General features: G+C 52.9%; 7 protein-coding genes across 7 annotated transcripts; 4 read left to right on the forward strand and 3 right to left on the reverse strand.

The window, feature by feature from the left end:
- Window positions 1-20: 20 nt before the first annotated feature.
- J7T55_004776 (uncharacterized protein) lies at window positions 21-2190 on the forward strand (the record flags this gene model as incomplete). The annotated part of the gene is made up of 4 exons (XM_053130501.1): window positions 21-280; window positions 338-1006; window positions 1065-1402; window positions 1535-2190. The coding sequence occupies 4 exons, from the start codon at window positions 21-23 to the stop codon at window positions 2188-2190; spliced, it is 1923 nt and encodes a 640-aa protein (XP_052991202.1).
- A 688-nt stretch (window positions 2191-2878) lies between these two features.
- Window positions 2879-3589, reverse strand: J7T55_004777 (c2h2 finger domain-containing protein; the record flags this gene model as incomplete). Its single annotated transcript, XM_053130502.1, has 1 exon — window positions 2879-3589. The coding sequence occupies one exon, from the start codon at window positions 3587-3589 to the stop codon at window positions 2879-2881; it is 711 nt and encodes a 236-aa protein (XP_052991203.1).
- A 370-nt stretch (window positions 3590-3959) lies between these two features.
- Window positions 3960-4900, forward strand: J7T55_004778 (diphthine synthase; the record flags this gene model as incomplete). Its single annotated transcript, XM_053130503.1, has 2 exons — window positions 3960-4094; window positions 4172-4900. 2 exons carry the CDS (start codon window positions 3960-3962, stop codon window positions 4898-4900), a joined length of 864 nt encoding a protein of 287 aa, XP_052991204.1.
- Window positions 4901-5710: 810 nt separating this feature from the next.
- J7T55_004779 (uncharacterized protein) lies at window positions 5711-6328 on the forward strand (the record flags this gene model as incomplete). The annotated part of the gene is made up of 1 exon (XM_053130504.1): window positions 5711-6328. One exon carries the CDS (start codon window positions 5711-5713, stop codon window positions 6326-6328), a length of 618 nt encoding a protein of 205 aa, XP_052991205.1.
- Window positions 6329-7079: 751 nt separating this feature from the next.
- On the reverse strand, window positions 7080-7919 carry J7T55_004780 (uncharacterized protein; the record flags this gene model as incomplete). The annotated part of the gene is made up of 1 exon (XM_053130505.1): window positions 7080-7919. The coding sequence occupies one exon, from the start codon at window positions 7917-7919 to the stop codon at window positions 7080-7082; it is 840 nt and encodes a 279-aa protein (XP_052991206.1).
- A 1624-nt stretch (window positions 7920-9543) lies between these two features.
- On the forward strand, window positions 9544-11085 carry J7T55_004781 (uncharacterized protein; the record flags this gene model as incomplete). The annotated part of the gene is made up of 4 exons (XM_053130506.1): window positions 9544-9558; window positions 9609-10042; window positions 10107-10617; window positions 10669-11085. The coding sequence occupies 4 exons, from the start codon at window positions 9544-9546 to the stop codon at window positions 11083-11085; spliced, it is 1377 nt and encodes a 458-aa protein (XP_052991207.1).
- Window positions 11086-12572: 1487 nt separating this feature from the next.
- J7T55_004782 (uncharacterized protein) lies at window positions 12573-15960 on the reverse strand (the record flags this gene model as incomplete). The annotated part of the gene is made up of 3 exons (XM_053130507.1): window positions 12573-12968; window positions 13027-13421; window positions 13593-15960. The coding sequence occupies 3 exons, from the start codon at window positions 15958-15960 to the stop codon at window positions 12573-12575; spliced, it is 3159 nt and encodes a 1052-aa protein (XP_052991208.1).
- Window positions 15961-19122: the final 3162 nt, after the last annotated feature.

Consider the following 19122-nt stretch of genomic DNA (forward strand, 5'->3'; position numbering starts at 1 on the left):
CTCCTCTCCGATAACAACAAATGCGACCTCTTCCCTCTCCCCTCCCTCCTGACTCAAGCTTCGAACCAACTCAATTGAAGAGGTCGCGCTTCACCGAACCATCATCTCGCTCCAACATTTCTGGGTTCCCTCACAGGATTCTTGGGCAACGGACAGTTCCGCCTCGACTCGCTCGACACGGGGCTGATACGACGCGAGATCCAAGAATACCAGGGGCCACAAAGGGCAACCGGGCCGAGGACATCGTGGGCCATCCATCTTGCGGGGCCTCCGTCATCCTGTGAGCTGGGAGCGGCAGACGCGGGACATATCGCCAAACCACCTCATGATATAGCAGGCCTCTTGTCTTCGGGGGACCTCGTCTGGTTCTCCTAAGCACCTTGTATGCGCCTCAGGGGCAGCACGACTTATACGACGCCAAGCCTTGGGCTGTTCTCGCCCCAGGTACAAACACTATCATGGCCTCCACCTATGTGCTGCCGGGGACGACAATGCCCACCTCCCACCGGCACCACGGCCACAAGCATGGGCATTCTCGTTCGCGCTCGCCCTCGTCACTCGGCTCCTTGAACAGATCTTTCAAGATGGACTCGAGCTTTAGCATCCCAGCACCAAATCACGACAGCGACCACGACCACGGGCATGACCATTCGCACTCGCATAGCCACTCCGAGCCGCATACCCACGATCACGGCTCGCACGTACACATGCACCACGCGAATTCAATGCAGCCGCGCCAAAACGTTCCTGCCCCGCTGCTACCCAACAACGGGTGGAAGATGACTTCTACCTCCAAGGGAAAACAACTTATAACCCCCATAACCGCGTCTTTCTCTGAGCAGGAGCAGTACGAAGCACCAGAGGTGCAGGGCTCCGAACCACCGCACGATCACTCTGCCGAACGCTCAAGATTCACCAACATGCTACTCCCGTATACCTCAAAATGGCCCATATTACATGCTGTGATGACGGAGAAAGACTCGAGGAGGATTTTCTATTTCATGAGGTACGATTCGCAAAAACATGTCAAAGGTGTACAATATGCTGATGTTATCTCTTCCCAGTCTGAACTTCTTTTTCATGGCCATTCAGGCCTTTTATGGTTACATTACGGACTCTCTTGGCTTGCTGAGCGACAGTATACACATGTTCTTCGACTGTGTTGCTCTTGGTGTTGGTCTGTTTGCTTCTGTCGCGAGTAAATGGCCGCCCAGTGCACGCTTCCCCTACGGCTTTGGCAAGATCGAGACGCTCAGTGGTTTCGCCAATGGTGTATTCCTGGTCCTAATCAGCGTCGAAATTATGATCGAGGCCGTGGAGCGGATCATCGAGGGCAGGGAGACTAAGAGGCTGGCTGAGCTGTTCATCGTGAGCAGCCTCGGCCTGGCGGTGAACCTTGTCGGTATGGCGGCTTTTGGCCATCATCACCACGGCCACGGAGGCGATCACGGATGCGGCGGACATTCACATGGACACGCACACTCGGACTCACATTCCCATTCCCATTCGCATTCACACTCGCATACACTTTCAGAGAAGAGCGACCATTCGCATGATCATGGTCATGAACACGATCACCACACTCACGGAGAGGCTAACGGGCATGGGCATCACCACCACCACCACCACCATTCTCATTCGCATGATAATGAGAACATGATGGGCATATATCTGCATGTTTTGGCGGACACCCTCGGCAGTGCAGCCGTCATCGCTTCGACAGCAATTACACATTTCATCCCCTGGTCCGGCTGGGATCCCATAGCTTCCTTCCTGATCGCAGCGCTGATCATGGGGTCTGCGATACCATTGGTCAAATCATCTGCACGGCGACTTCTTCTGACCATCCCAGACGACATCGAGTATACTCTACGGGAGACAATGTCGGGAATTCCGGAACTGCGCGGTGTTGCAAGCTACTCGGTGCCTAAGTTCTGGATCGATGACAGGTTCTCGGGTGAAGATGCGCAAGCAGGCAAGCTGATGGGCGTCATGCACGTCGTCGCTGTTCGTGGCGCTGATATGGGGGACGTCCGAGATCGCGTACGAAAGTACCTTGCAGCGAAAAACATCGATGTCACGTTGCAGGTCGAGCGGGAAGGCGACGGCACTTGTTGGTGCGGCGTCGGGAAGACCCCACTGACCCCGTTGAGTCCCCCAGGAGGATCGCAGAGCCTGAAGGCGCGTTAGGCGATGCGTCCTGTCAGAGACATGGCGAGCTTTTACTGAGATGGATGTGTTTGTGAGTTACCACAATATTTGGCTGCATGAAGGAGGCATTGTAGTTGGTGTGCCACGCATACGGTGGTGTCTTTGGTGGCGGGAATGCGTGATGTGATATTCTGTACATTATTTTACATGATTCCCATTAGATAGGGTGCTGCAATAATGAGATACCCCATGATTAAATCCTTCCCTTCTGCTCCGATCCACTGGACGTCTCTACTCTTATGCTATCTCGCGACGTGAAGGCAGTTGAGCTTGGTTCCGGTGTCGAAATCGGTATTGTCGACACATGGCTACTTAGAGCACCAGAATATACCGCGAGTAGATTTCACAGTCTTGTCTGCTCTTCAGTACAGCCTTGAAGGGCTTGCCGAAAGCGGGCCACCTCTCGACAGGATGATACTCCGGCTCGTGTCTCGCGTCTGGCCCTGTGGTCGCTCTTCTGCCAGAGCTGGGCCATGACAATATGTGTGCCCGTGGTTCCTCTTCCTTGGCCCCGTTTGATGAGAGCGTTATCCCGTGTCTCATCGCTCACAATTTTAGGCCAGGGCCGGTTCATCACTGCACACTCGATGATGGTACAGTTCTCATCGTTTGAGATGGCGAAGGTCCCGAATCCGGCACAATCGCAGTGCTGACACCACACAAGGTCTCACTTCTTCGACGTCCCGAAGCCCGCGATGCCCATCGCAGCCATCATGTCTTCCTCGTCGTGCTCGCCCTCGATCCTCACGTCCTCGCCATACTCCATCTTGACGCTCTTCTCTTTCTCCCTGTCCGCGCGCCTCCTTTCTTCCGCCTCCTTCCTCTTCTTGCGGCGCTCCTCCCTCTCCCGGGCCTCGTCCTCCTCGTGGATTTTTATCCTCTCCTGCAGGCCCTTCGCCTGCTCGCGCTCAAGCTCCAGCTTCCTCTCCCACACCTCGGCGATGCGCCGGTGGACGTCCTCGGCGGACGCGGCCCGGACCTCGCCCGTCTGGCCCATCGCGCGGATGTGCTGCATCGAGTTGATGTGCTCGACCCACTGCTTGTTGTCCTTGAAGGTCAGGTCGCACGCCTCGCAGTAGAAGCCCGCGCCGCGGCCCCGCTTGCCCACGCCCGCGCCCGCCGCCACCAGCTGCGTCTTGCCCACATGGCTGCTCAGGTCCAGCACCGCGTCGCGCGCCTGCGTCAGCGTCTCGTCGCCCGTCAGCGGCTTGTAGTACTTCTTGCCCGCCAGCTTCGCCTCGTACCGCGCCTTGGCCTCCTCGCGCTCCGCCGCCTCGCGCGCCTTGGCCTTGGCCGCGTACTCGTCCACGTCGTACTTCTTGCGGAACGACGTGTCGTCCGACGCTGCGCCGTAGGCGCCGCCGCCTGACTTCGACATCGTGATGGGAGATTCGCTACGGGTCGAGGTTACCAAAGCAGAGAGAGCGACGCGGTTGGCGTAGGGCGATGGATTGACGGGAGGTTGTGGTATGTTAGGTCGATGTCCGCGAATAGATGCTCGGCTGAGCGGGCAGGCATGCGATAAGATATGGAAGAGCTCCTCCGCTGCTGTTAGTGTGAGCTTTGAAATACCTAGAATACATGCAGATTACAGGGCAGCTGGAGGTATAGTGGGCTGTCTCAGTAACGCAGACATTTAAATCTGGGGAAATTTTAAGATTTCGGGACCATGCAACCAATTCGAGGTTAAATTGACATCGTCTTTTCAATCACGTCGTCCGTGGCAGTAAAAGTCGTCAGTTTTCAAAATGCTGTACCTCGTAGGCCTCGGCCTGTCCGATGAGACAGACATCACGGTTAAGGGTCTGGAGGTGGTGAAGAAGGCGTCGCGAGTCTATCTCGAGGCCTACACCAGCATTCTGCTTGTGGACCAGTCCGTCCTGGTGAGTCAAGACTGAGTATTGTTATTCTGTCTCTTGTTCCTACAGCATATGAATAGCTAACACTAACACACCAGTAGGAAGGCTACTATGGCCGCTCCATCATCCTGGCTGACCGCGAAATGGTCGAGTCCAACAGCGAAGAGATCCTGCGAGATGCGCAAACCGAGGATGTAGCCTTCCTCGTCGTCGGCGACCCCTTCGGCGCGACCACGCACACCGACCTCGTCCTGCGCGCGCGCGAGCTCCAGATCCCCGTTCGGACCGTCCCGAACGCCTCTATCATGAGCGGCATCGGCGCCGCGGGGCTGCAGCTCTACAACTTCGGGCAGACGGTGAGCATGGTGTTCTTCACAGACAACTGGCGGCCAAGCTCGTTCTACGACCGGGTCAAGGAGAACAGGCATATTGGACTGCACACACTCGTGCTTCTGGACATCAAGGTCAAAGAGCAGAGCATAGAGAACTTGATGAAAGGAAGGAAGATTTTCGAGCCGCCCAGGTACATGACAGTTGGCCAGTGTGCCGCACAGATGCTCGAGGTCGAGGAGGAGAGGCAGGAGGGCGCCTATGGCCCCGACAGCCTGGCAATTGGCGCGGCCAGAGTTGGCGGCAAGGAGGAGAAGTTTGTCGCGGGTACGCTGAAGGAGTTGTGTGAGCAAGACGAGGTACTCGGCCGCCCTTTGCACAGTCTTGTGCTCTTGGGCCGGAGGACACACGAGCTGGAGCACGACTATGTCCGTGAGTTTGCCGTCAACAAGGAGACTTGGGACAGCATTTGGAAGGCCGAGTATGGCAAGCAGCAATGATCATCCGTTTCCGACACAGCATATCTCGCAGCCTATCCCAGCCTCGCACCTATGGGGCTCCTCATGAGCCTCAAGTTTGGCTCCAGCTAGCTCAGATCGAAGAGACCACATGCTAGAACCGTGCTAGCCTATTGATGTATAGGTAATTAGGGGAGGGGGAGGCGGCATCTGCGGCGGGGGACGGCGATGATCGCAACCCTTCAAGCGGGGCTGATCAATCCGTGTTGAGACTGGGTGACATCCAAGTCGCACCATTGCGACCTGTATTCCACAGAAATGTACAAGCGGAGAGCTGCAGGATGAGGATAGATGGTCGCTGCCCGTGACAAATGCTGGGTGCGAAGACGTGACGAAGAGCTAGCGCATGTCATCGAGCGGCTCGACGCACAGATGACATCATTAGGAAGGAGGAAAGGGCGATGTGCCTTTCGATGATGATATATCGCAGCTATCCGTTGGGAGGCGAAAGAATTGGAGAAGGCACAAACCTGAAGAAGAAGAAATACTTAAGTGCTATCCGGCCTGTCACAACCATTTCCCATCCCTTGCTCTTCTCAACACCAACATCAAACCATCTTGAACCAGACAAGCTCCTCCAATTAATTCACGAACCACCACCACAACTCACCTTGAATTACAGGTACCCACCAGAGTATGTTGCCTCTCCGTTCACGGCTTACACGGGCCTTGTCCTGTTCCAGAGCATCCATTCGTAGCGCCTCCAGACTTCCGGCCGTCCATCGATGCTTCCCACCGTCTGCCACTGTCACAACTCAAGTCACCCGCATGCTGACTTCCTCGTCTAGCAAGATGTCTTTCTCCAACACAGATACCGGCGACAAGCCCGCAGACCCCTACAAGGCCGCCAATGCAGACACTGATGTCTCGGTCGAGAAGAAGATCACGGACCTCAGTGATTTCATCACTGCCAGCAAGTTTGGAATGATGACCACACGCGATGCCAGTTCAGGCAAGCTTGTTTCTCGATGCATGGCGGTTGCTGCTAAGGAGTCTGGCGGAATTGACCTCCTCTTCCACACAAACACTGAATCCAACAAGACGGACGAGCTCCAGGACGACTCTCACGTCAATATTGCTTTTTTGAACGCTTCAGGAGAGTGGGCCTCCATCTCAGGAACGGCAACTGTTCAGACAGACCGGGAGCTGGTCAAGAAGCACTACAGCCCGATTCTGAAGACGTGGTTGGGAGACCTCGGGGATGGCAAGCATGACGGAAGCGAGAACGATCCTCGCATCGGTGTGATCCGCGTGAAGACGGTCACCGCAACATATGCTATTGTCGCGAAGAATCTCGTCAGCCGGGTGGTGGAAATTGCGCAGGGTGCTGTGACGGGCAAGCCTGCTGCCGTGAACAACTTGAGAGAAATTTCCGAGGCCGAAGTCACTCAATGGAGGGGTTTGCATTAGGTCCAGAACGTGGACGATGGCCGACGTTGCATAGCATATTATCAGTGTTTGGGGGCCGTCTGTAGCATACATCCCGACACATTTTAATGACCTATGAAGTCCAGTTGAACACTTGCGCGTTCTCTTCAAGCCCATGCACCCATGTCACGATTATATAGCTTGTAGGGATTCCAAACAGCTATGTCCTCACAATGTGGGATAACTTTCATACGGTATCCTCGAGTGAGATACAGGGTAACCACGCAAGATAACTTCTTGTACCGATAAGGTTCTGTTCTTCTAGTAAGGCTGTTGAATACTGAGTTAGACTTTACTATGCCTACAAGTTGTACTGTGGTAGAATGTTACAATCTACGAATCAGGTATCGTGAGTCGGAAAGAATGCTATGCTGCCGGGAATAGAAGGAATTTATCAGGAGAGACCCTGGAACGTCATAAGTTTAAAGGATTTGAAAGACGGGATGGCGTTGCCAATGGGACGGAAGACGCAAGGGTGTTCAGGCATCAGGCATGCTTCAGATCACCTCACGGGTCGTATTGATGGACGCGATGTGTTCTCGAAATTCAACCACACCGAGGTGCCAAGCACTTCGCCTTGCCCAAAAGGGGCAGCGTTGCTACTGTCACACTCTTGACACATGGAGATGTTCGCGATATATTTCACTTCATTTTCGTTTCACCCCTTCCCTACACGCTACCTGGAACGTTTCCTACAATTCAGTCACTTACATGATCCGATTCGCAACAGAGCTCACCCGCGACTCGCAATCGACGCGACGGACTGGCTCCTCCGCAGAGACACTCTGCTCACCGCCCTCCTCAACGACATGGTGGAGGTGACCTTGCGCAGCCTCGATGGCCGTTCCTCCTGGCTTGCCCCAGCCTCGGGCCTGTAATACGGTATGGCCGCGTCCTTGCCCGGCTCCCCATCCATATACTCGCGCAGAGTCTCGGGCAGCGGGGACGTGCCAGGCCGTAGCAAGCTCCTCTGGAAATCGCAGTCGCTCAGCTTGTAGTCCCTCAGCAATGCCTTCAGCTTCTTGTGATAGACCCTGTGTGCCTGGTAACAGACGAGAGCGTAGGGACTTCTCACGACCTTCTGCTCAGACATGCGTACGGGGATGGACATGTACTGTAGCTGCACCGGCCATAGGAAGTGGTTGAACATCTGCAGCTGCCAGATCGTATCCCTAGGCAGCACGATGAAAGACACCTCGCGCTCGGCGGCGGGGCCCTTGGGTGCGAGCCTCCCCTGACCGGTGAGGTACTCGTCGACAAGCTGGCGCTTCGGCTCGTAGGCGCGCGTTTTGCGCGGGATGAGACGTGCCGTATGCACCTCAAAGGGTCGGATGGGCTTTAGGAGGGCCTCGTAGAGCTCCACCGAGTTCAAGGGCGCCTCGACCAGGAAGGGGACTTCATCGGGCCCGATGCGAACACTATTCTCTGGGATCTGAGAAGGGGGTACTGCTTCGAAGATATTGGTATATCGATCGTATATGAGCAGACCGTAGTCATCCGTCCGCTTTGAAGTCGACCTTGAGGGCCCAGCCGTAGCTGCGGCAGGCTGTTGTAGGACGGGGAACGTAGCCATCAGGTTGAGGCTGAGGCCCACGGATGGGGGACTTGAGGAAGGGGAGAGACCTCGATGTGAAGACCGTGGAGGACTTGGTCTTCACACCTGGGCATTTCTGCGGGGGATCACGGCCATACATATACCTCTTCTGTGGCCTATACGTGGAGGCAAGTGAGTTGATCATGTTGCAAGTTTCCACATAGACTTTGGGAACTTGAAACACTGCGGGTAGAGAGGTCGAGCCATGACAGGAGTGCAACGCCTCGGTCTTGTGGTGTGATGGGGTGTGCTGTGCATGTCGTGCAGATCTCCAAGGTCGGTGAGGTCCGTTTTGGGTGGAATGTGTCGTCGTCTGGGGAAAGTTTAGACGGAGGTGGTATTGCTGAGTGGTAGACTATTCAGATGGCAAACGGCAGGATCCCTGACTGACATTGGGAGCAGCCAGCACCCAAGTTTCATGATCGAGTCCCGGTGAGCCCCGCCCCTCCCGCAAATCACCCCCCGTCACACTGGCACTAAAGCACCACCTGGGCCAGGGCAGTCAGCGCTGTCCAGGCATGTCAGGGTACGGGTCTCGGGCCCGTCAGCTGCTTCTAGCTGTTAGCCGTGCCTGCCGATCCAGGGATCTCCGGCCGACCAGACAGCCGGGACCTTTGCGAGGAGACCTAGCGAGGTACCCGTACGCCGATCCCGACCAGGCCGATTTGCTTGTTCGAGTAGCGTGTAGTGTGTAGATGTGCAAACACAGAACAAACAAAGTTGCACAGATGCAGCTGCTGGGGCAATCTCTCAAAGCGCAGGGCCCTGCAGTGATGCTAACGACTTGTATTGCGCCTTAAACAGTAGGCATCTGGAGCTCCAGGCAGGTGGGAGGAGACAGCGAGGAATAGCTTTCAGGAGTGCCTGCCCAAGCAAAGGTCGGAGCTCTTAGAGCAGTAGTTTGGGGACGCTTGCTCTCGTCCCTCATCCCCCTCCTTCCCACCTTTAATGCTCAGTGCTCAATGCTCAATGCTTTCCACCCTCCCCGTTTGGGCGACGCAGGAGCCACTTGCACCCGCACCCGCACCCGCACCTGCAGTGCCATCTGCACGCCGTGCACTTGACGACCTTAGTCATTCGCGCACTTTGACCTCCGTCCGTCTGCGGCGTCCCCTCGTCCTGACTTGACCTCACCTCACCTCGCCTCCTCTCATCTCATCAACCTCTCCATCTCATTTCATCGACTCACGATTTCGCAGTCGTCCACCATCCTGTCCAAGGCTACTCACCCACCGTCGCGCTCACTCGGGCCCGTCGGGGCGGTGATACTCATCCGTCTCTGACACCTGGGCATCTCGGTCGCGGCTGGCCTGACTTGGTGCTATCACCTCGCACCTCTTGTCATATCGCCGCAGCGTCCCCTCCTCTTCAGCCGATTTCCACGCTCAGGCAATCTCACCCAGCGAGGCTTGAGCGAACTGTTGCCCTCGTCCCCTCGCATTCACTCCTCTTAAGGATCTGCCAACTCACTTCTGAACCCACGTCTTACGTCATCTGCGACATCGATATCGGCGGTTGTCCCAACTTTACTGTATCTAGGGATTGGTCTGTACACTCCTGCCACCAAAACACCAACCAGATTTGTGTAACTTGTCTATTCATCATGGCCGGAACCATTGTGAGTCTCAACGGATACTGCTCCACATCCATGAGGCTAATGAATTTCAGGTTCCGTGGGATGGTCGAGACCAGGAGGAGCAAAGCGAGATCCTTTTCAATGCCCCCTTGCGCACCAAGAATCGGCAGCTTGAAGATGAGAATATGCATTTGAAGCGGCTTCTGAGAGAGCATGGAATCCCTTGGTCCGACTCTGTTGGCTCCCACCACGTCTTCCAGTCCAGCGCCTTACATTCTACCTCAGGACGCCGACGAAGTTCTCGCCTCTCTGCCGCTGGCCAACACCGCTTTCCTCACCTACCCGTAGAGGTCATCCTCAGGATTCTCCATTACGCGCTGGTTGCAGACGGTCCCATTATCGACCCCCTGTCCAAGCCGAACTCTGAGGTTCTGACATCCGGCGAGGCCAAACGCGGACCTCAAATCGCCATAGGCTTTCTTGCTACATGCAAGGCATATCACGTGGATGGTAAAAGAATCTTGTGGTACGTGCATATTGCGTTTCAGGGTTCCCAGATCCAGCCCATGATCTCTAATGTCTCCATCCAGGTCAAAAAACAAGTTCTCTTTCACAAGCCCAGCGGCTCTGCGCAAGTTTAGCGAGCTTGACTTCGAATTGCGCAAGGGTATTGAGTCCATAACTTTGCGAATCGTTGCGCGTTACTATGACGATGAGAAGCGCCGTCATAGGCTGAGCCAAGACTACCACCCGGAGCTCACTAAATCCCAGAACCTCAAAGTCATACCACGAGTCAAAGATGAGAGCAGCATGGCGCGAAAAGGCTTCCACTGCTATGCCTGGACTCAGACTGTCGACTTCTTGGACGCTCTACGCCCTCCATTCGACCCGCATCACGCCCAAGGCAACCGACCTCGGCTCTTACCCGGACTCTTATCCATGCGGATGGATTTTGTCAATTTTCCAGATTACTTTCTGCCCTTCCCAGAGGTGGATCTCCATGAGATCGCAGCCCACGACTTTGGCTGTACCTTGAACGAGCTGATGGTCACCGGACTGCCTTGCTGCGAGGTTGGCGTCAAGGCTGGTGCTGATCTACAGGTCAGTTTCTCGCACTCCGCTCTTGAATGTCGGCTAACAGCTCCTGTTCAGGGAATGGTGAAAGATGACGGTCTATTTTTGTGTCACGCCCCTTCCTATGTACAACAGAAGAAGTATTTGAAGCCGCTCTGCGGCTACGAAGGTCTCTCAAGGGTTGTTCGAGCTTGGCGGAAACTAGCCAGGGAGCGCCAGGAAGCTGCAGGCCAAGTTACGATGGCTAACGTCCCTTCAGTACCTGAGGAGCAGGGACATCCCAAGTCGGTTTGGAAGAAGAGAAAGACCATCTGGAAGCGAGTTCCCATCGAGCGAGACTCAGAGGAGAGGGATTGGGTCGAGTTTGACCGTAATACCGGAGAGCCTGTTGATGAGGTGTTGGATGACTATGACAGCGACGATAGCGATGCTATATGTCCCAACTGTGGAGTGGTTCACGGTCACTACGACTACTGGGGATCCGACTCCGATTGAGGAGCTGCTAGACAGGCGAGACGCCGATTTTGGCGAGGTTTTTGCTGAAGCTCAGCAGCATGAGGCGATGTACTGAAAATTATGGCGGAGAAAGGCTGGCCAGCATTGATTGGTGGTAACTGCCTGTGGAATCGGTTTTGGAGTTTGTTGCCATACCACATGATACCAAAGCAACCGTGGACTTGCCTGTTTATATCCCGAGAGCTTGTTTGGGAGCTAAACCTTAATTGCATTATTTGAATACTACGTCCCTGCCATATTGCTTATGGTACTAGCGAAGGTTTTGGAAAAGATCGCAGGTTGGAGTCGTCCTCGGCCGCTATGCAGCTCATGAAGCATGTGGCTGCGCTGTTCTCCACACGCAGGGTAGGATCACGGACAACTTGCAGGGATTCCAAAGGCTTGCCAGATACTCAAGGATAACTGCAATGCGCGTAAGAAAACCATTGATATGTTTTCTCCTTTTCATTAGGCTTGTTCTTTCAGAAGGTTGTTAGCTGTGGTGCGGATCGTGGAGTCCAAAAACTGCTTGTGGAACGTCACATTGAAGCCGTCCAACTGCTTTCTACCTGGGATATACCAGGTCATCCTGCAGCTGGTCCATATCATGGAGGTTATCACATGGGCTATTATCCCAGAGGAGGTTTTTCCAGAGCAGGTTATGCGAGGGCAGGTTATCCGAGCGGGTATCCGACAGGGGGTTACCTCAAAGGAGGTTCTCCCACAGTTGGTTGTCCCATAGTATGCTATCCTATGGGGGTTTGTTATAGGACAGTACCTACAGGAAATTATCCTACGGGAGGAGCGATAGACCTGAGACTATCCCGTAGAATTAGACCGGGGTAATTTACATCATAGAACGTTGTTTTACTGGGGATCGTCATCTGAACTGGTCAAGGCATGCCCCATCCTTTGGGATGCCTCGAGCTGTTCGCATATGTTCAGTCCATATGCGTGTCTGGAACTTTTTTGGGCTCTCCAAATATGGTCATTCGCAAGACTTTCACGAACCCAATGATGTATATGGCTTGTCGCCCGGCCCGAGATGGCACAGAGACGCCCCCATGGTGCCAGCGAGAGTCAGATCACTCAAAATGTAATTGGGCCCGTCTGCCAAAATTTTCATGAATTCAACGCCCGTATGCCTAGCCTCGTGACTGAGAGGTCTAGAGATGTCAAAAAGCAATCATTCTCCCCCGATCATCCCATCGAGGCCACCCGAAGACGCCCTCACCGTAAAGAATCTGCTGTACGTCATGTTCGACGAGCCTCAACATCCAGGAGTCCTCTCGCACACCCCAAGCGATATAAACTTTCGCGAGAGCTGCCTACCCGGAATTGGAGGCTTCGATATGATAGCCAGGTACTTTCCTAGCAGCCAGCATCACCTGTGAGATCTTCGCCAAGCTGCTCGGAGAAGATTCCCATTCCCGTCTCGTAAATCATGAAACCAACGCATTGATCGAAGCAAATGCCACACGTTGACATTAGTCCAGATAATCACCATCTTCAGAGTTGTCCTCCTTGACTTCGTAGTCAAAGTCACTCTCGTCGTCGGAGCCATGATCGTCGTCGCCCTTCTCCTTCCAACGACTACCGAGCAGCCTTCGCAGTGCTCGAGCTCCGAGACCTTTATCTGCTTGAAATTCTTCCAGACAGTTTCTCATCTGGCTGAGTTTCTTCTCCTGTAAGTGGTAAATCTCATCGTCGATGGTGTTTCCGGCCAATACACGTGTAGCATAGGTGGTCTTGATTTGCCCAATACGGTAGACGCGAGCAATTGCTTGAGCCTCAACCGATCGGTTCCACCAGGGGTCAGTTATAATAACGCGATTCGCTGTCGTCAAGTTCAAAGCCTCCCCTCCGCATTTCATCGAAATCATCTTGAGTAGGATAAGTAGAGGAACTGGAAGCAGAAGATGAGAAGGAGTGTGTACTTACCAATACCTTGACCTCGCTGTGTTCCTTGAATGTCAATTTTGCCTGTTGACGCTGGTCGTCATCCATTTCTCCGACAAAGAAAAGGAAGTCAATTCCATTGTCCTGAAGAACGCGTCCAAGAAGCCGGCTGAAACCAATGAACTGAGAGAATACGATTATCTTGTCCTCCTTTGCTTCCACCTCCCAGTCTTGGATCTGTTTGAGTACGGCCTTCATTTTAGAACTGAGCGGAACCGCGGGGGAAGCTGTGTCCAGGATCCGAAACAAAGTAGATCCACTTTCATCTCTTGGCTGGAAGCCATTGTAGTCGTCCCCTCTCAGCCGTGATCTTCTGATCTTCGACTTTCGAGATCGGTCACTGATCGTCGGAAGGAGCGAGCATGGACGAGATGCTCCTATTGCTTGTAAGCAGCGAGGACACTGAGGATCTTGGTCTGGCTTGATGTACTTCAAGAAGCTTATTGTGCCCTCCAAGCATCTCTTGCACCATATGTGTCCACAGTCAGACTCCTGTGGTTCGGTTTCTTCGCTATGAGGCTTAAGACACTGCGCACATACGGTCGTACCTGCCTGCGCCTGCAATTCATCCACCTTCCTGTTTCCACTTGAATAGTCGCGAGATTTTGGCTCCTTGATCCATTTTTCAAACAGGTCAATGAACGGTGTATCAACAATTCCGGTCTTGTGGACTTCGTCTCTCATCGATCTGACTTGGTCGAGAGTCCAGATCCCGCCTTTGACGAGGTTCTCAAGTAGCGCTGGGCTGGCAACAGATTGCCTCTTTCTCATCAGCACTTCATTGAGTGACTGCCAGCTAAGCTTTTCACTCGGCACGCCGGCGGCCTGGCTGGTGTTCTTTCGTGGTCTTCCCGGCTTCTTCTCTTTCGTCTGCCCGGCTGCCTTCTTAGTGAGGTAGGCGCGCATGTGCTTGTCGATGTACTCTTGTATGATTTCTTCCTCTCGAGAAAGCGTCACGTGGCTTAGCAATGCATGAGTCTCTGGGAGACTGACTAGAGCACAGCCGAGGAAGCTGTGTCCTGGAGTACGCATTATCATGATCGGCTCGAGCAGTCGACTCAAGTCCGAATATCTGGGTCCTTCTGTAGGCAGATCCTTTCCTCCTCGTCCTCCCAAGTACTTGGACTTGAAGTCTGAGAAGTCTTCCGCCATAGGATGGCCTAGAAACTTGAGTGGAGCAAATATCTCAGACACTCCGTTTTGTATGGGAGTGCCTGTCAAGCACCATTTGTGCTTTGATTTGAGCTTCAAGCAAATCCCGAAGATCTCAGACTTCGGGTTCTTGATCTTGTGTGCCTCATCAAGCACCACACGATAGAACTTTGACTCGAACAACCAGGACTTGGGCTTCTTCTTTCCCTCAAACCTTTGGTGAGAGACCCGAAGCTGATCATAGGTGATTATCAGGATGTCAGAGGCCAATTCCTTTCTCCATTTTTCTTTCGACGCCTCAGAGCCTTTGTCATATACCGTGGCCGTGACGTTCGTACAATGAATTTTGACCTCATCGGCCCATTGCTCGGCAGCAGATTTAGGGACGACCACGAGAGTCGTCCATGAACCGTTGAAAGACCGCTTGCCTCTTGGACTGTTGCTCAAGATGCATGCTAGTGTTTCTATGGTCTTCCCGTATCCCATATGATCATAAAGCAAGCCCGATAGGAGGGCAAATTTGGTTGACCCATCATTCTCATTGTCTTTCTCAATGGTCGACATATTTCCAGCTGCGACTAGCTGGTGATGGTGCAATGGGTAACGCATCCCTGTGATTTGCCATTTGAAGTCATCAATGGTCTTTTTCCCATCTCCCTCGGTCACCCATGGAGAGACAATGGTGCTGAATGCACGTGAGATTCCACCCAAAGCTTTGGCATGCGCCTTGATTATTTCGGGCTTCGCATTGGGAAGCTCCAATCCTGCAGCCTGGATGGCCTTCAGATGTTCCCGTATAAGAGTCGGAGCCTTGCTGATGGACTCCAAGTTCTTCATCGCGTCGGCGTTGAGGCTCTCATCTGTCTCGCCGCTCATTTGATTGAACATGCTCTTTGTGACAAAGTCCACAGCTTGCTTCTGGCCCTTAGTTGGCTTGGTAGATGTTCTCGGCTTCTTGACAACCGGATTATCATCGGTTGACGCCTCGGACTTACGCTTATTAGAAGCGGTAGACTTTTTCGTGCCGCGTACTGGCATATGAGACTGAGGAAGCTCGTTGTGGCCGAGGCATTTGGCAGCTGCTCTTGCTTGGGGCACTGTTCTGCTTGCCCACACGTTATCTAGCAGCTCCATCCTTTCATGAACCCATTGCAAACGCATTGCATCCTGATCTGTCCAGTAACTTTCCGATTGCCTGTGTTGAAGCAGCTCCTCTTCATGAACCAAGCTTTTCATTTCCTTGTCGATATCATCATCGCTACGGTCGCAGAACATATCGTCCTGATTCATGGGCAACGGATTCGCTGTGTTGGCCGAGCTCTTACCAACGGCTGCTTCCGCATCATCGATGGTGTCATGGGGATGCTCTTGATGAGCGTCCTCGAGCTTGGCCTGGGGGACTTTGATCAGGGTAGATGCGTCAGAACTATTGTCGACGCCAAATGATGCAGGTTGTAGTGATGGCTTGTTGTAGTTTTCATCCACGAGTCTCTCTTTGTCTAGTGCTGGCTCCAGCGCTCCGACAACAACGTCCCCCTCTTTGTTTGGCACATCGATCGTCGAAACATCGATCGCGCCAGGACTGACATCTGCGATGGGCACAAGCTCCATGACCGTATCGAAAGATCCCCCGTCCTTGGAATCGTGACGCTCCTGGGAACTCGACTCTGATTTATGAGTTGGCTCCGGTACTTGAGCTTGGGTGAATGGCGAAGCACTCGCGACTCCCTCAGGCTGGGCTGAGCTTTTAGATGCATCGTCCATGGTGGTTTCTTTGGTGTATTCGACTTTACACCGCTGCGCTGAGTGTTATGGTGCCTTATCTTTTGTAGAAAACCTCAGTAAGAGTCTAATGGTAGAATGAAAGTGAAAAGCATGACAAGCGTAGACTCTGGAAGCTCGCAGGTAGTAAGCAGCAGCAGTATCTGCCCGCTGGTGAAGAGGGAAGTGCAATAGACAAAAGTTGCCCTACCAAGGGCGCCTCTGCTGATAAAGTCTGAGATCAATGGATGGGTGCTGCTCTGCGTGTAGAGCTTGGAATGTGGTTCAATCAGGAATGCTGCGCAGCAAAAATCACTGAAAGTCGTTTGTGATCGCGTTGAAATTGGCGATATTGGGTCTTAGGGAGTGTGAGGAGGATGGAGTGTGTAGAGTTCAAAAGAGGAAGTGTGAGGAGGCAGTGTGGTGAGACTTACAGGGAGAAAGTTCAATACATGCGAAGCGTCAGGAAAGGAAGCATCTTGTTTTGGGTTGCTTCGGTAGTGCTTCCTCCTCGGCGAGAAATCCTTGCTTGGTTTGTTGAGACGAGCTTCGAAGGTCGTATGAAAGTGTTGGAGTGACAGCTGGGTGATGTTGCCGGTAGGTCGTACAACGAAGCTGTCTGATGTGTTTAAGTTGAGAAAGATTTTGAGAGGGTCGGGACAAAAAAGTTGAAAGCCTTCGTATCCAGAGTCCGGGACAGCCGCCGAAAGTGTTTTTTTTTATGTCAGGAACGTAGTTGGGACACGAACATGAGGTCCTTCCAGTTCTGGGCAACAGGATGTTGTTTGTGTTGGCTTGGGGTCGCCAAGTGTTGAGATGAGATCTGAAATAAAAGGGTGGATTCAGAGAAGGGTGAGAAGTTGCAGGTCCGAGGAATCTTGTCATAGGACGAAGCCAGCCTCCATATGGTACTGGGAGGCTTTCAGCACACAAGATGCTATACGAAAACTTTCTTACACATCAACCGTTGTTCTGTAAGATATAGCAACAAGTTACATCGTGGGAGTCGCATTCGTGTTTGTCGGCTGTGATTGACCAAGTATTCTCTTTCATGTTGGGGCGCTTCAAGTGCTGCACCAAGATCTGTATATGATGGCTGGTCATGGCCACACCAGTGCCTTGCTAGATACATTTAAGCACTTCCTCCAAATGAGATCATTGCGATCTCAAGGCAGAACCCAACTCTGTGCTAAACCTACCATCTTACACTTGCATACTAGACCAAGTAAATGACTGGTTATAAGAGGTTGCCACACAGGAGAACGTCACACGGAAGGTTGTCCCACAGGAGGGTATACCACAGGAGGTTATGCTACAGGAGAGTATCCCGCAGGAGGTTATCTTATGGGAGATTATCCTGTGGGAGGTCACCCTGTATACCGGTAAGGAGGAGGTTATCTCAACGAAGATTTCCCAGACGAATTTGGCCCATAGCAGTTTGTCCCGCTGTAGAAGGACCGTTGAAAAACATTCATTATCAGTGCCACGCGTCATGGAGTCCGTTTGGCCATTATCCTATCTGTTTTTGGCTAGAGATGTTATCTTGTATTCTATTTTCGTGCGATTATCTTGTTTTCTATGTCAGGCGAAGTTTCTATGAGCTCTAGCGAATTACAACGAACATGAAGACAAAGATATGATCAAAAAGTGAATGTAAACTAAATACAGGACTGGAATTGGAAGGGAACTTTCTCTTTGATGAGGTTCCCATTTCCTTCAGCTCTCTCCTGTCTCCTCTATTCAGCGATGTAAGTGAGCCCGTTCGCGGACGGACAGATCCGCCGAATTCGCATTTTGTAGGGCCACAAAAGTTCTTTTGTGAAATTAAGGTGGTGAGGTTCTTGCTGAGAGATGTGTGCGTTGTCTGGTTACGCGGCGCGGTGAATGCTAGGGATCCCAAACATCCAGAAAACTTAAACAATGTGTGTTTCCTATGAATTCACCTGTCACATAGTAAAGTAGGAATTGTACACTGAATTGTGAAGAAGTTCAAAATTAGAAATGTTTTTTTTATACATAAGTAGACGTTTCTTGGCTCGTCCTAAACACCGAGGCAATGCGTGCAGTTTGGGACTCCTCGAGCTGCGTGCTGTGACGAGACGGCTCACTCAACTCGATGTGAACTTCCAGGCAAACAAATGCTATGATCGCGGCCAGTTGAGATCGGATCTACAGGATCTTTTTGGGCGTTTACATGAATGTATCGCAATTAAGTCCTCCTGGATCATGTCAATTCAAAGGAATTGATGGGGCCACTGGTGCCTAGCCATAGACAGTATCCCGGAAGCATAGCCAGCTTGTCAGTGTCGTTGAAACGAAATCCCGGGAGCGACCGCTCGGAAACCGGATGATTAGACGTTGGTAGATCGGTCCAAGTTCAGCCAACACAGTCACAAAAAGTCCGAGCGAGGGAAGCCAAGACGATTTAGAGTCAGGTCTTGATGGGTCGAGATGCCGTCAATACCATGTAAGTTCGGCGAAGAGGTGCCAAAGAAGAACGCCCATTTGTTTCTGGAGTCCAAAAAGCCGTGGCGCTCAGCCGCTTTGGGCGGGCCATGGTGAAATGCAGACGTGGGCTTTGTCGATCACCAGGGGTTGGAGTTGCCCAGCCTGGCAACGTCAAACGCCAAGGAGGCAAGGAAGCCTCATCCTTTTGCAGCGCTGGCGGATCGGCTATAGCTACCCTTGGTGTCTCATAGTGGTCAAGAAACAGGAGAAGGGGGGTGCCAGGATGGTAGGGGTGCACTTTCTTGGGACTTATGCCGACGTCAGAGAAGAAATTCTCTCATCGAAACATCAAGTACTGGCTTCGTCAAAATCTCCTTAACATTTGTTTCTGGTAGCCGCATAGCCGGTCGCAGTGCTTGAAGTGGCCGGTTCTCTCCTGGTCGTGATCTGAAACATTCCGGCTGGCTGCAGCTCGAGGCACCCCGCTAAACCTTCTTCTAGACGCAGCTTCGCCACTCACGGTACCCACGATCCGCGGCCTGGACAGCGGCAGACCTCCCGACATCTATCTCTCGCTTTTGAAGACATCACTTCGAGTGGCAAGTGCAATCAAAGAGCATTGCTCTGCGGGTGCTTGCATTTGGAATTGGATGCTGTCGTGCATCTTTTTAGTCCAGCCCATCTTTCGAACGGGCTCGAGAGCCAGGTCACCAGCAG

This window comes from Diaporthe amygdali (genome assembly GCF_026229845.1).
Source record: "Diaporthe amygdali strain CAA958 chromosome Unknown NODE_23_length_778278_cov_65_433824, whole genome shotgun sequence".
In the NCBI taxonomy this organism is placed as follows: domain Eukaryota; kingdom Fungi; phylum Ascomycota; class Sordariomycetes; order Diaporthales; family Diaporthaceae; genus Diaporthe; species Diaporthe amygdali.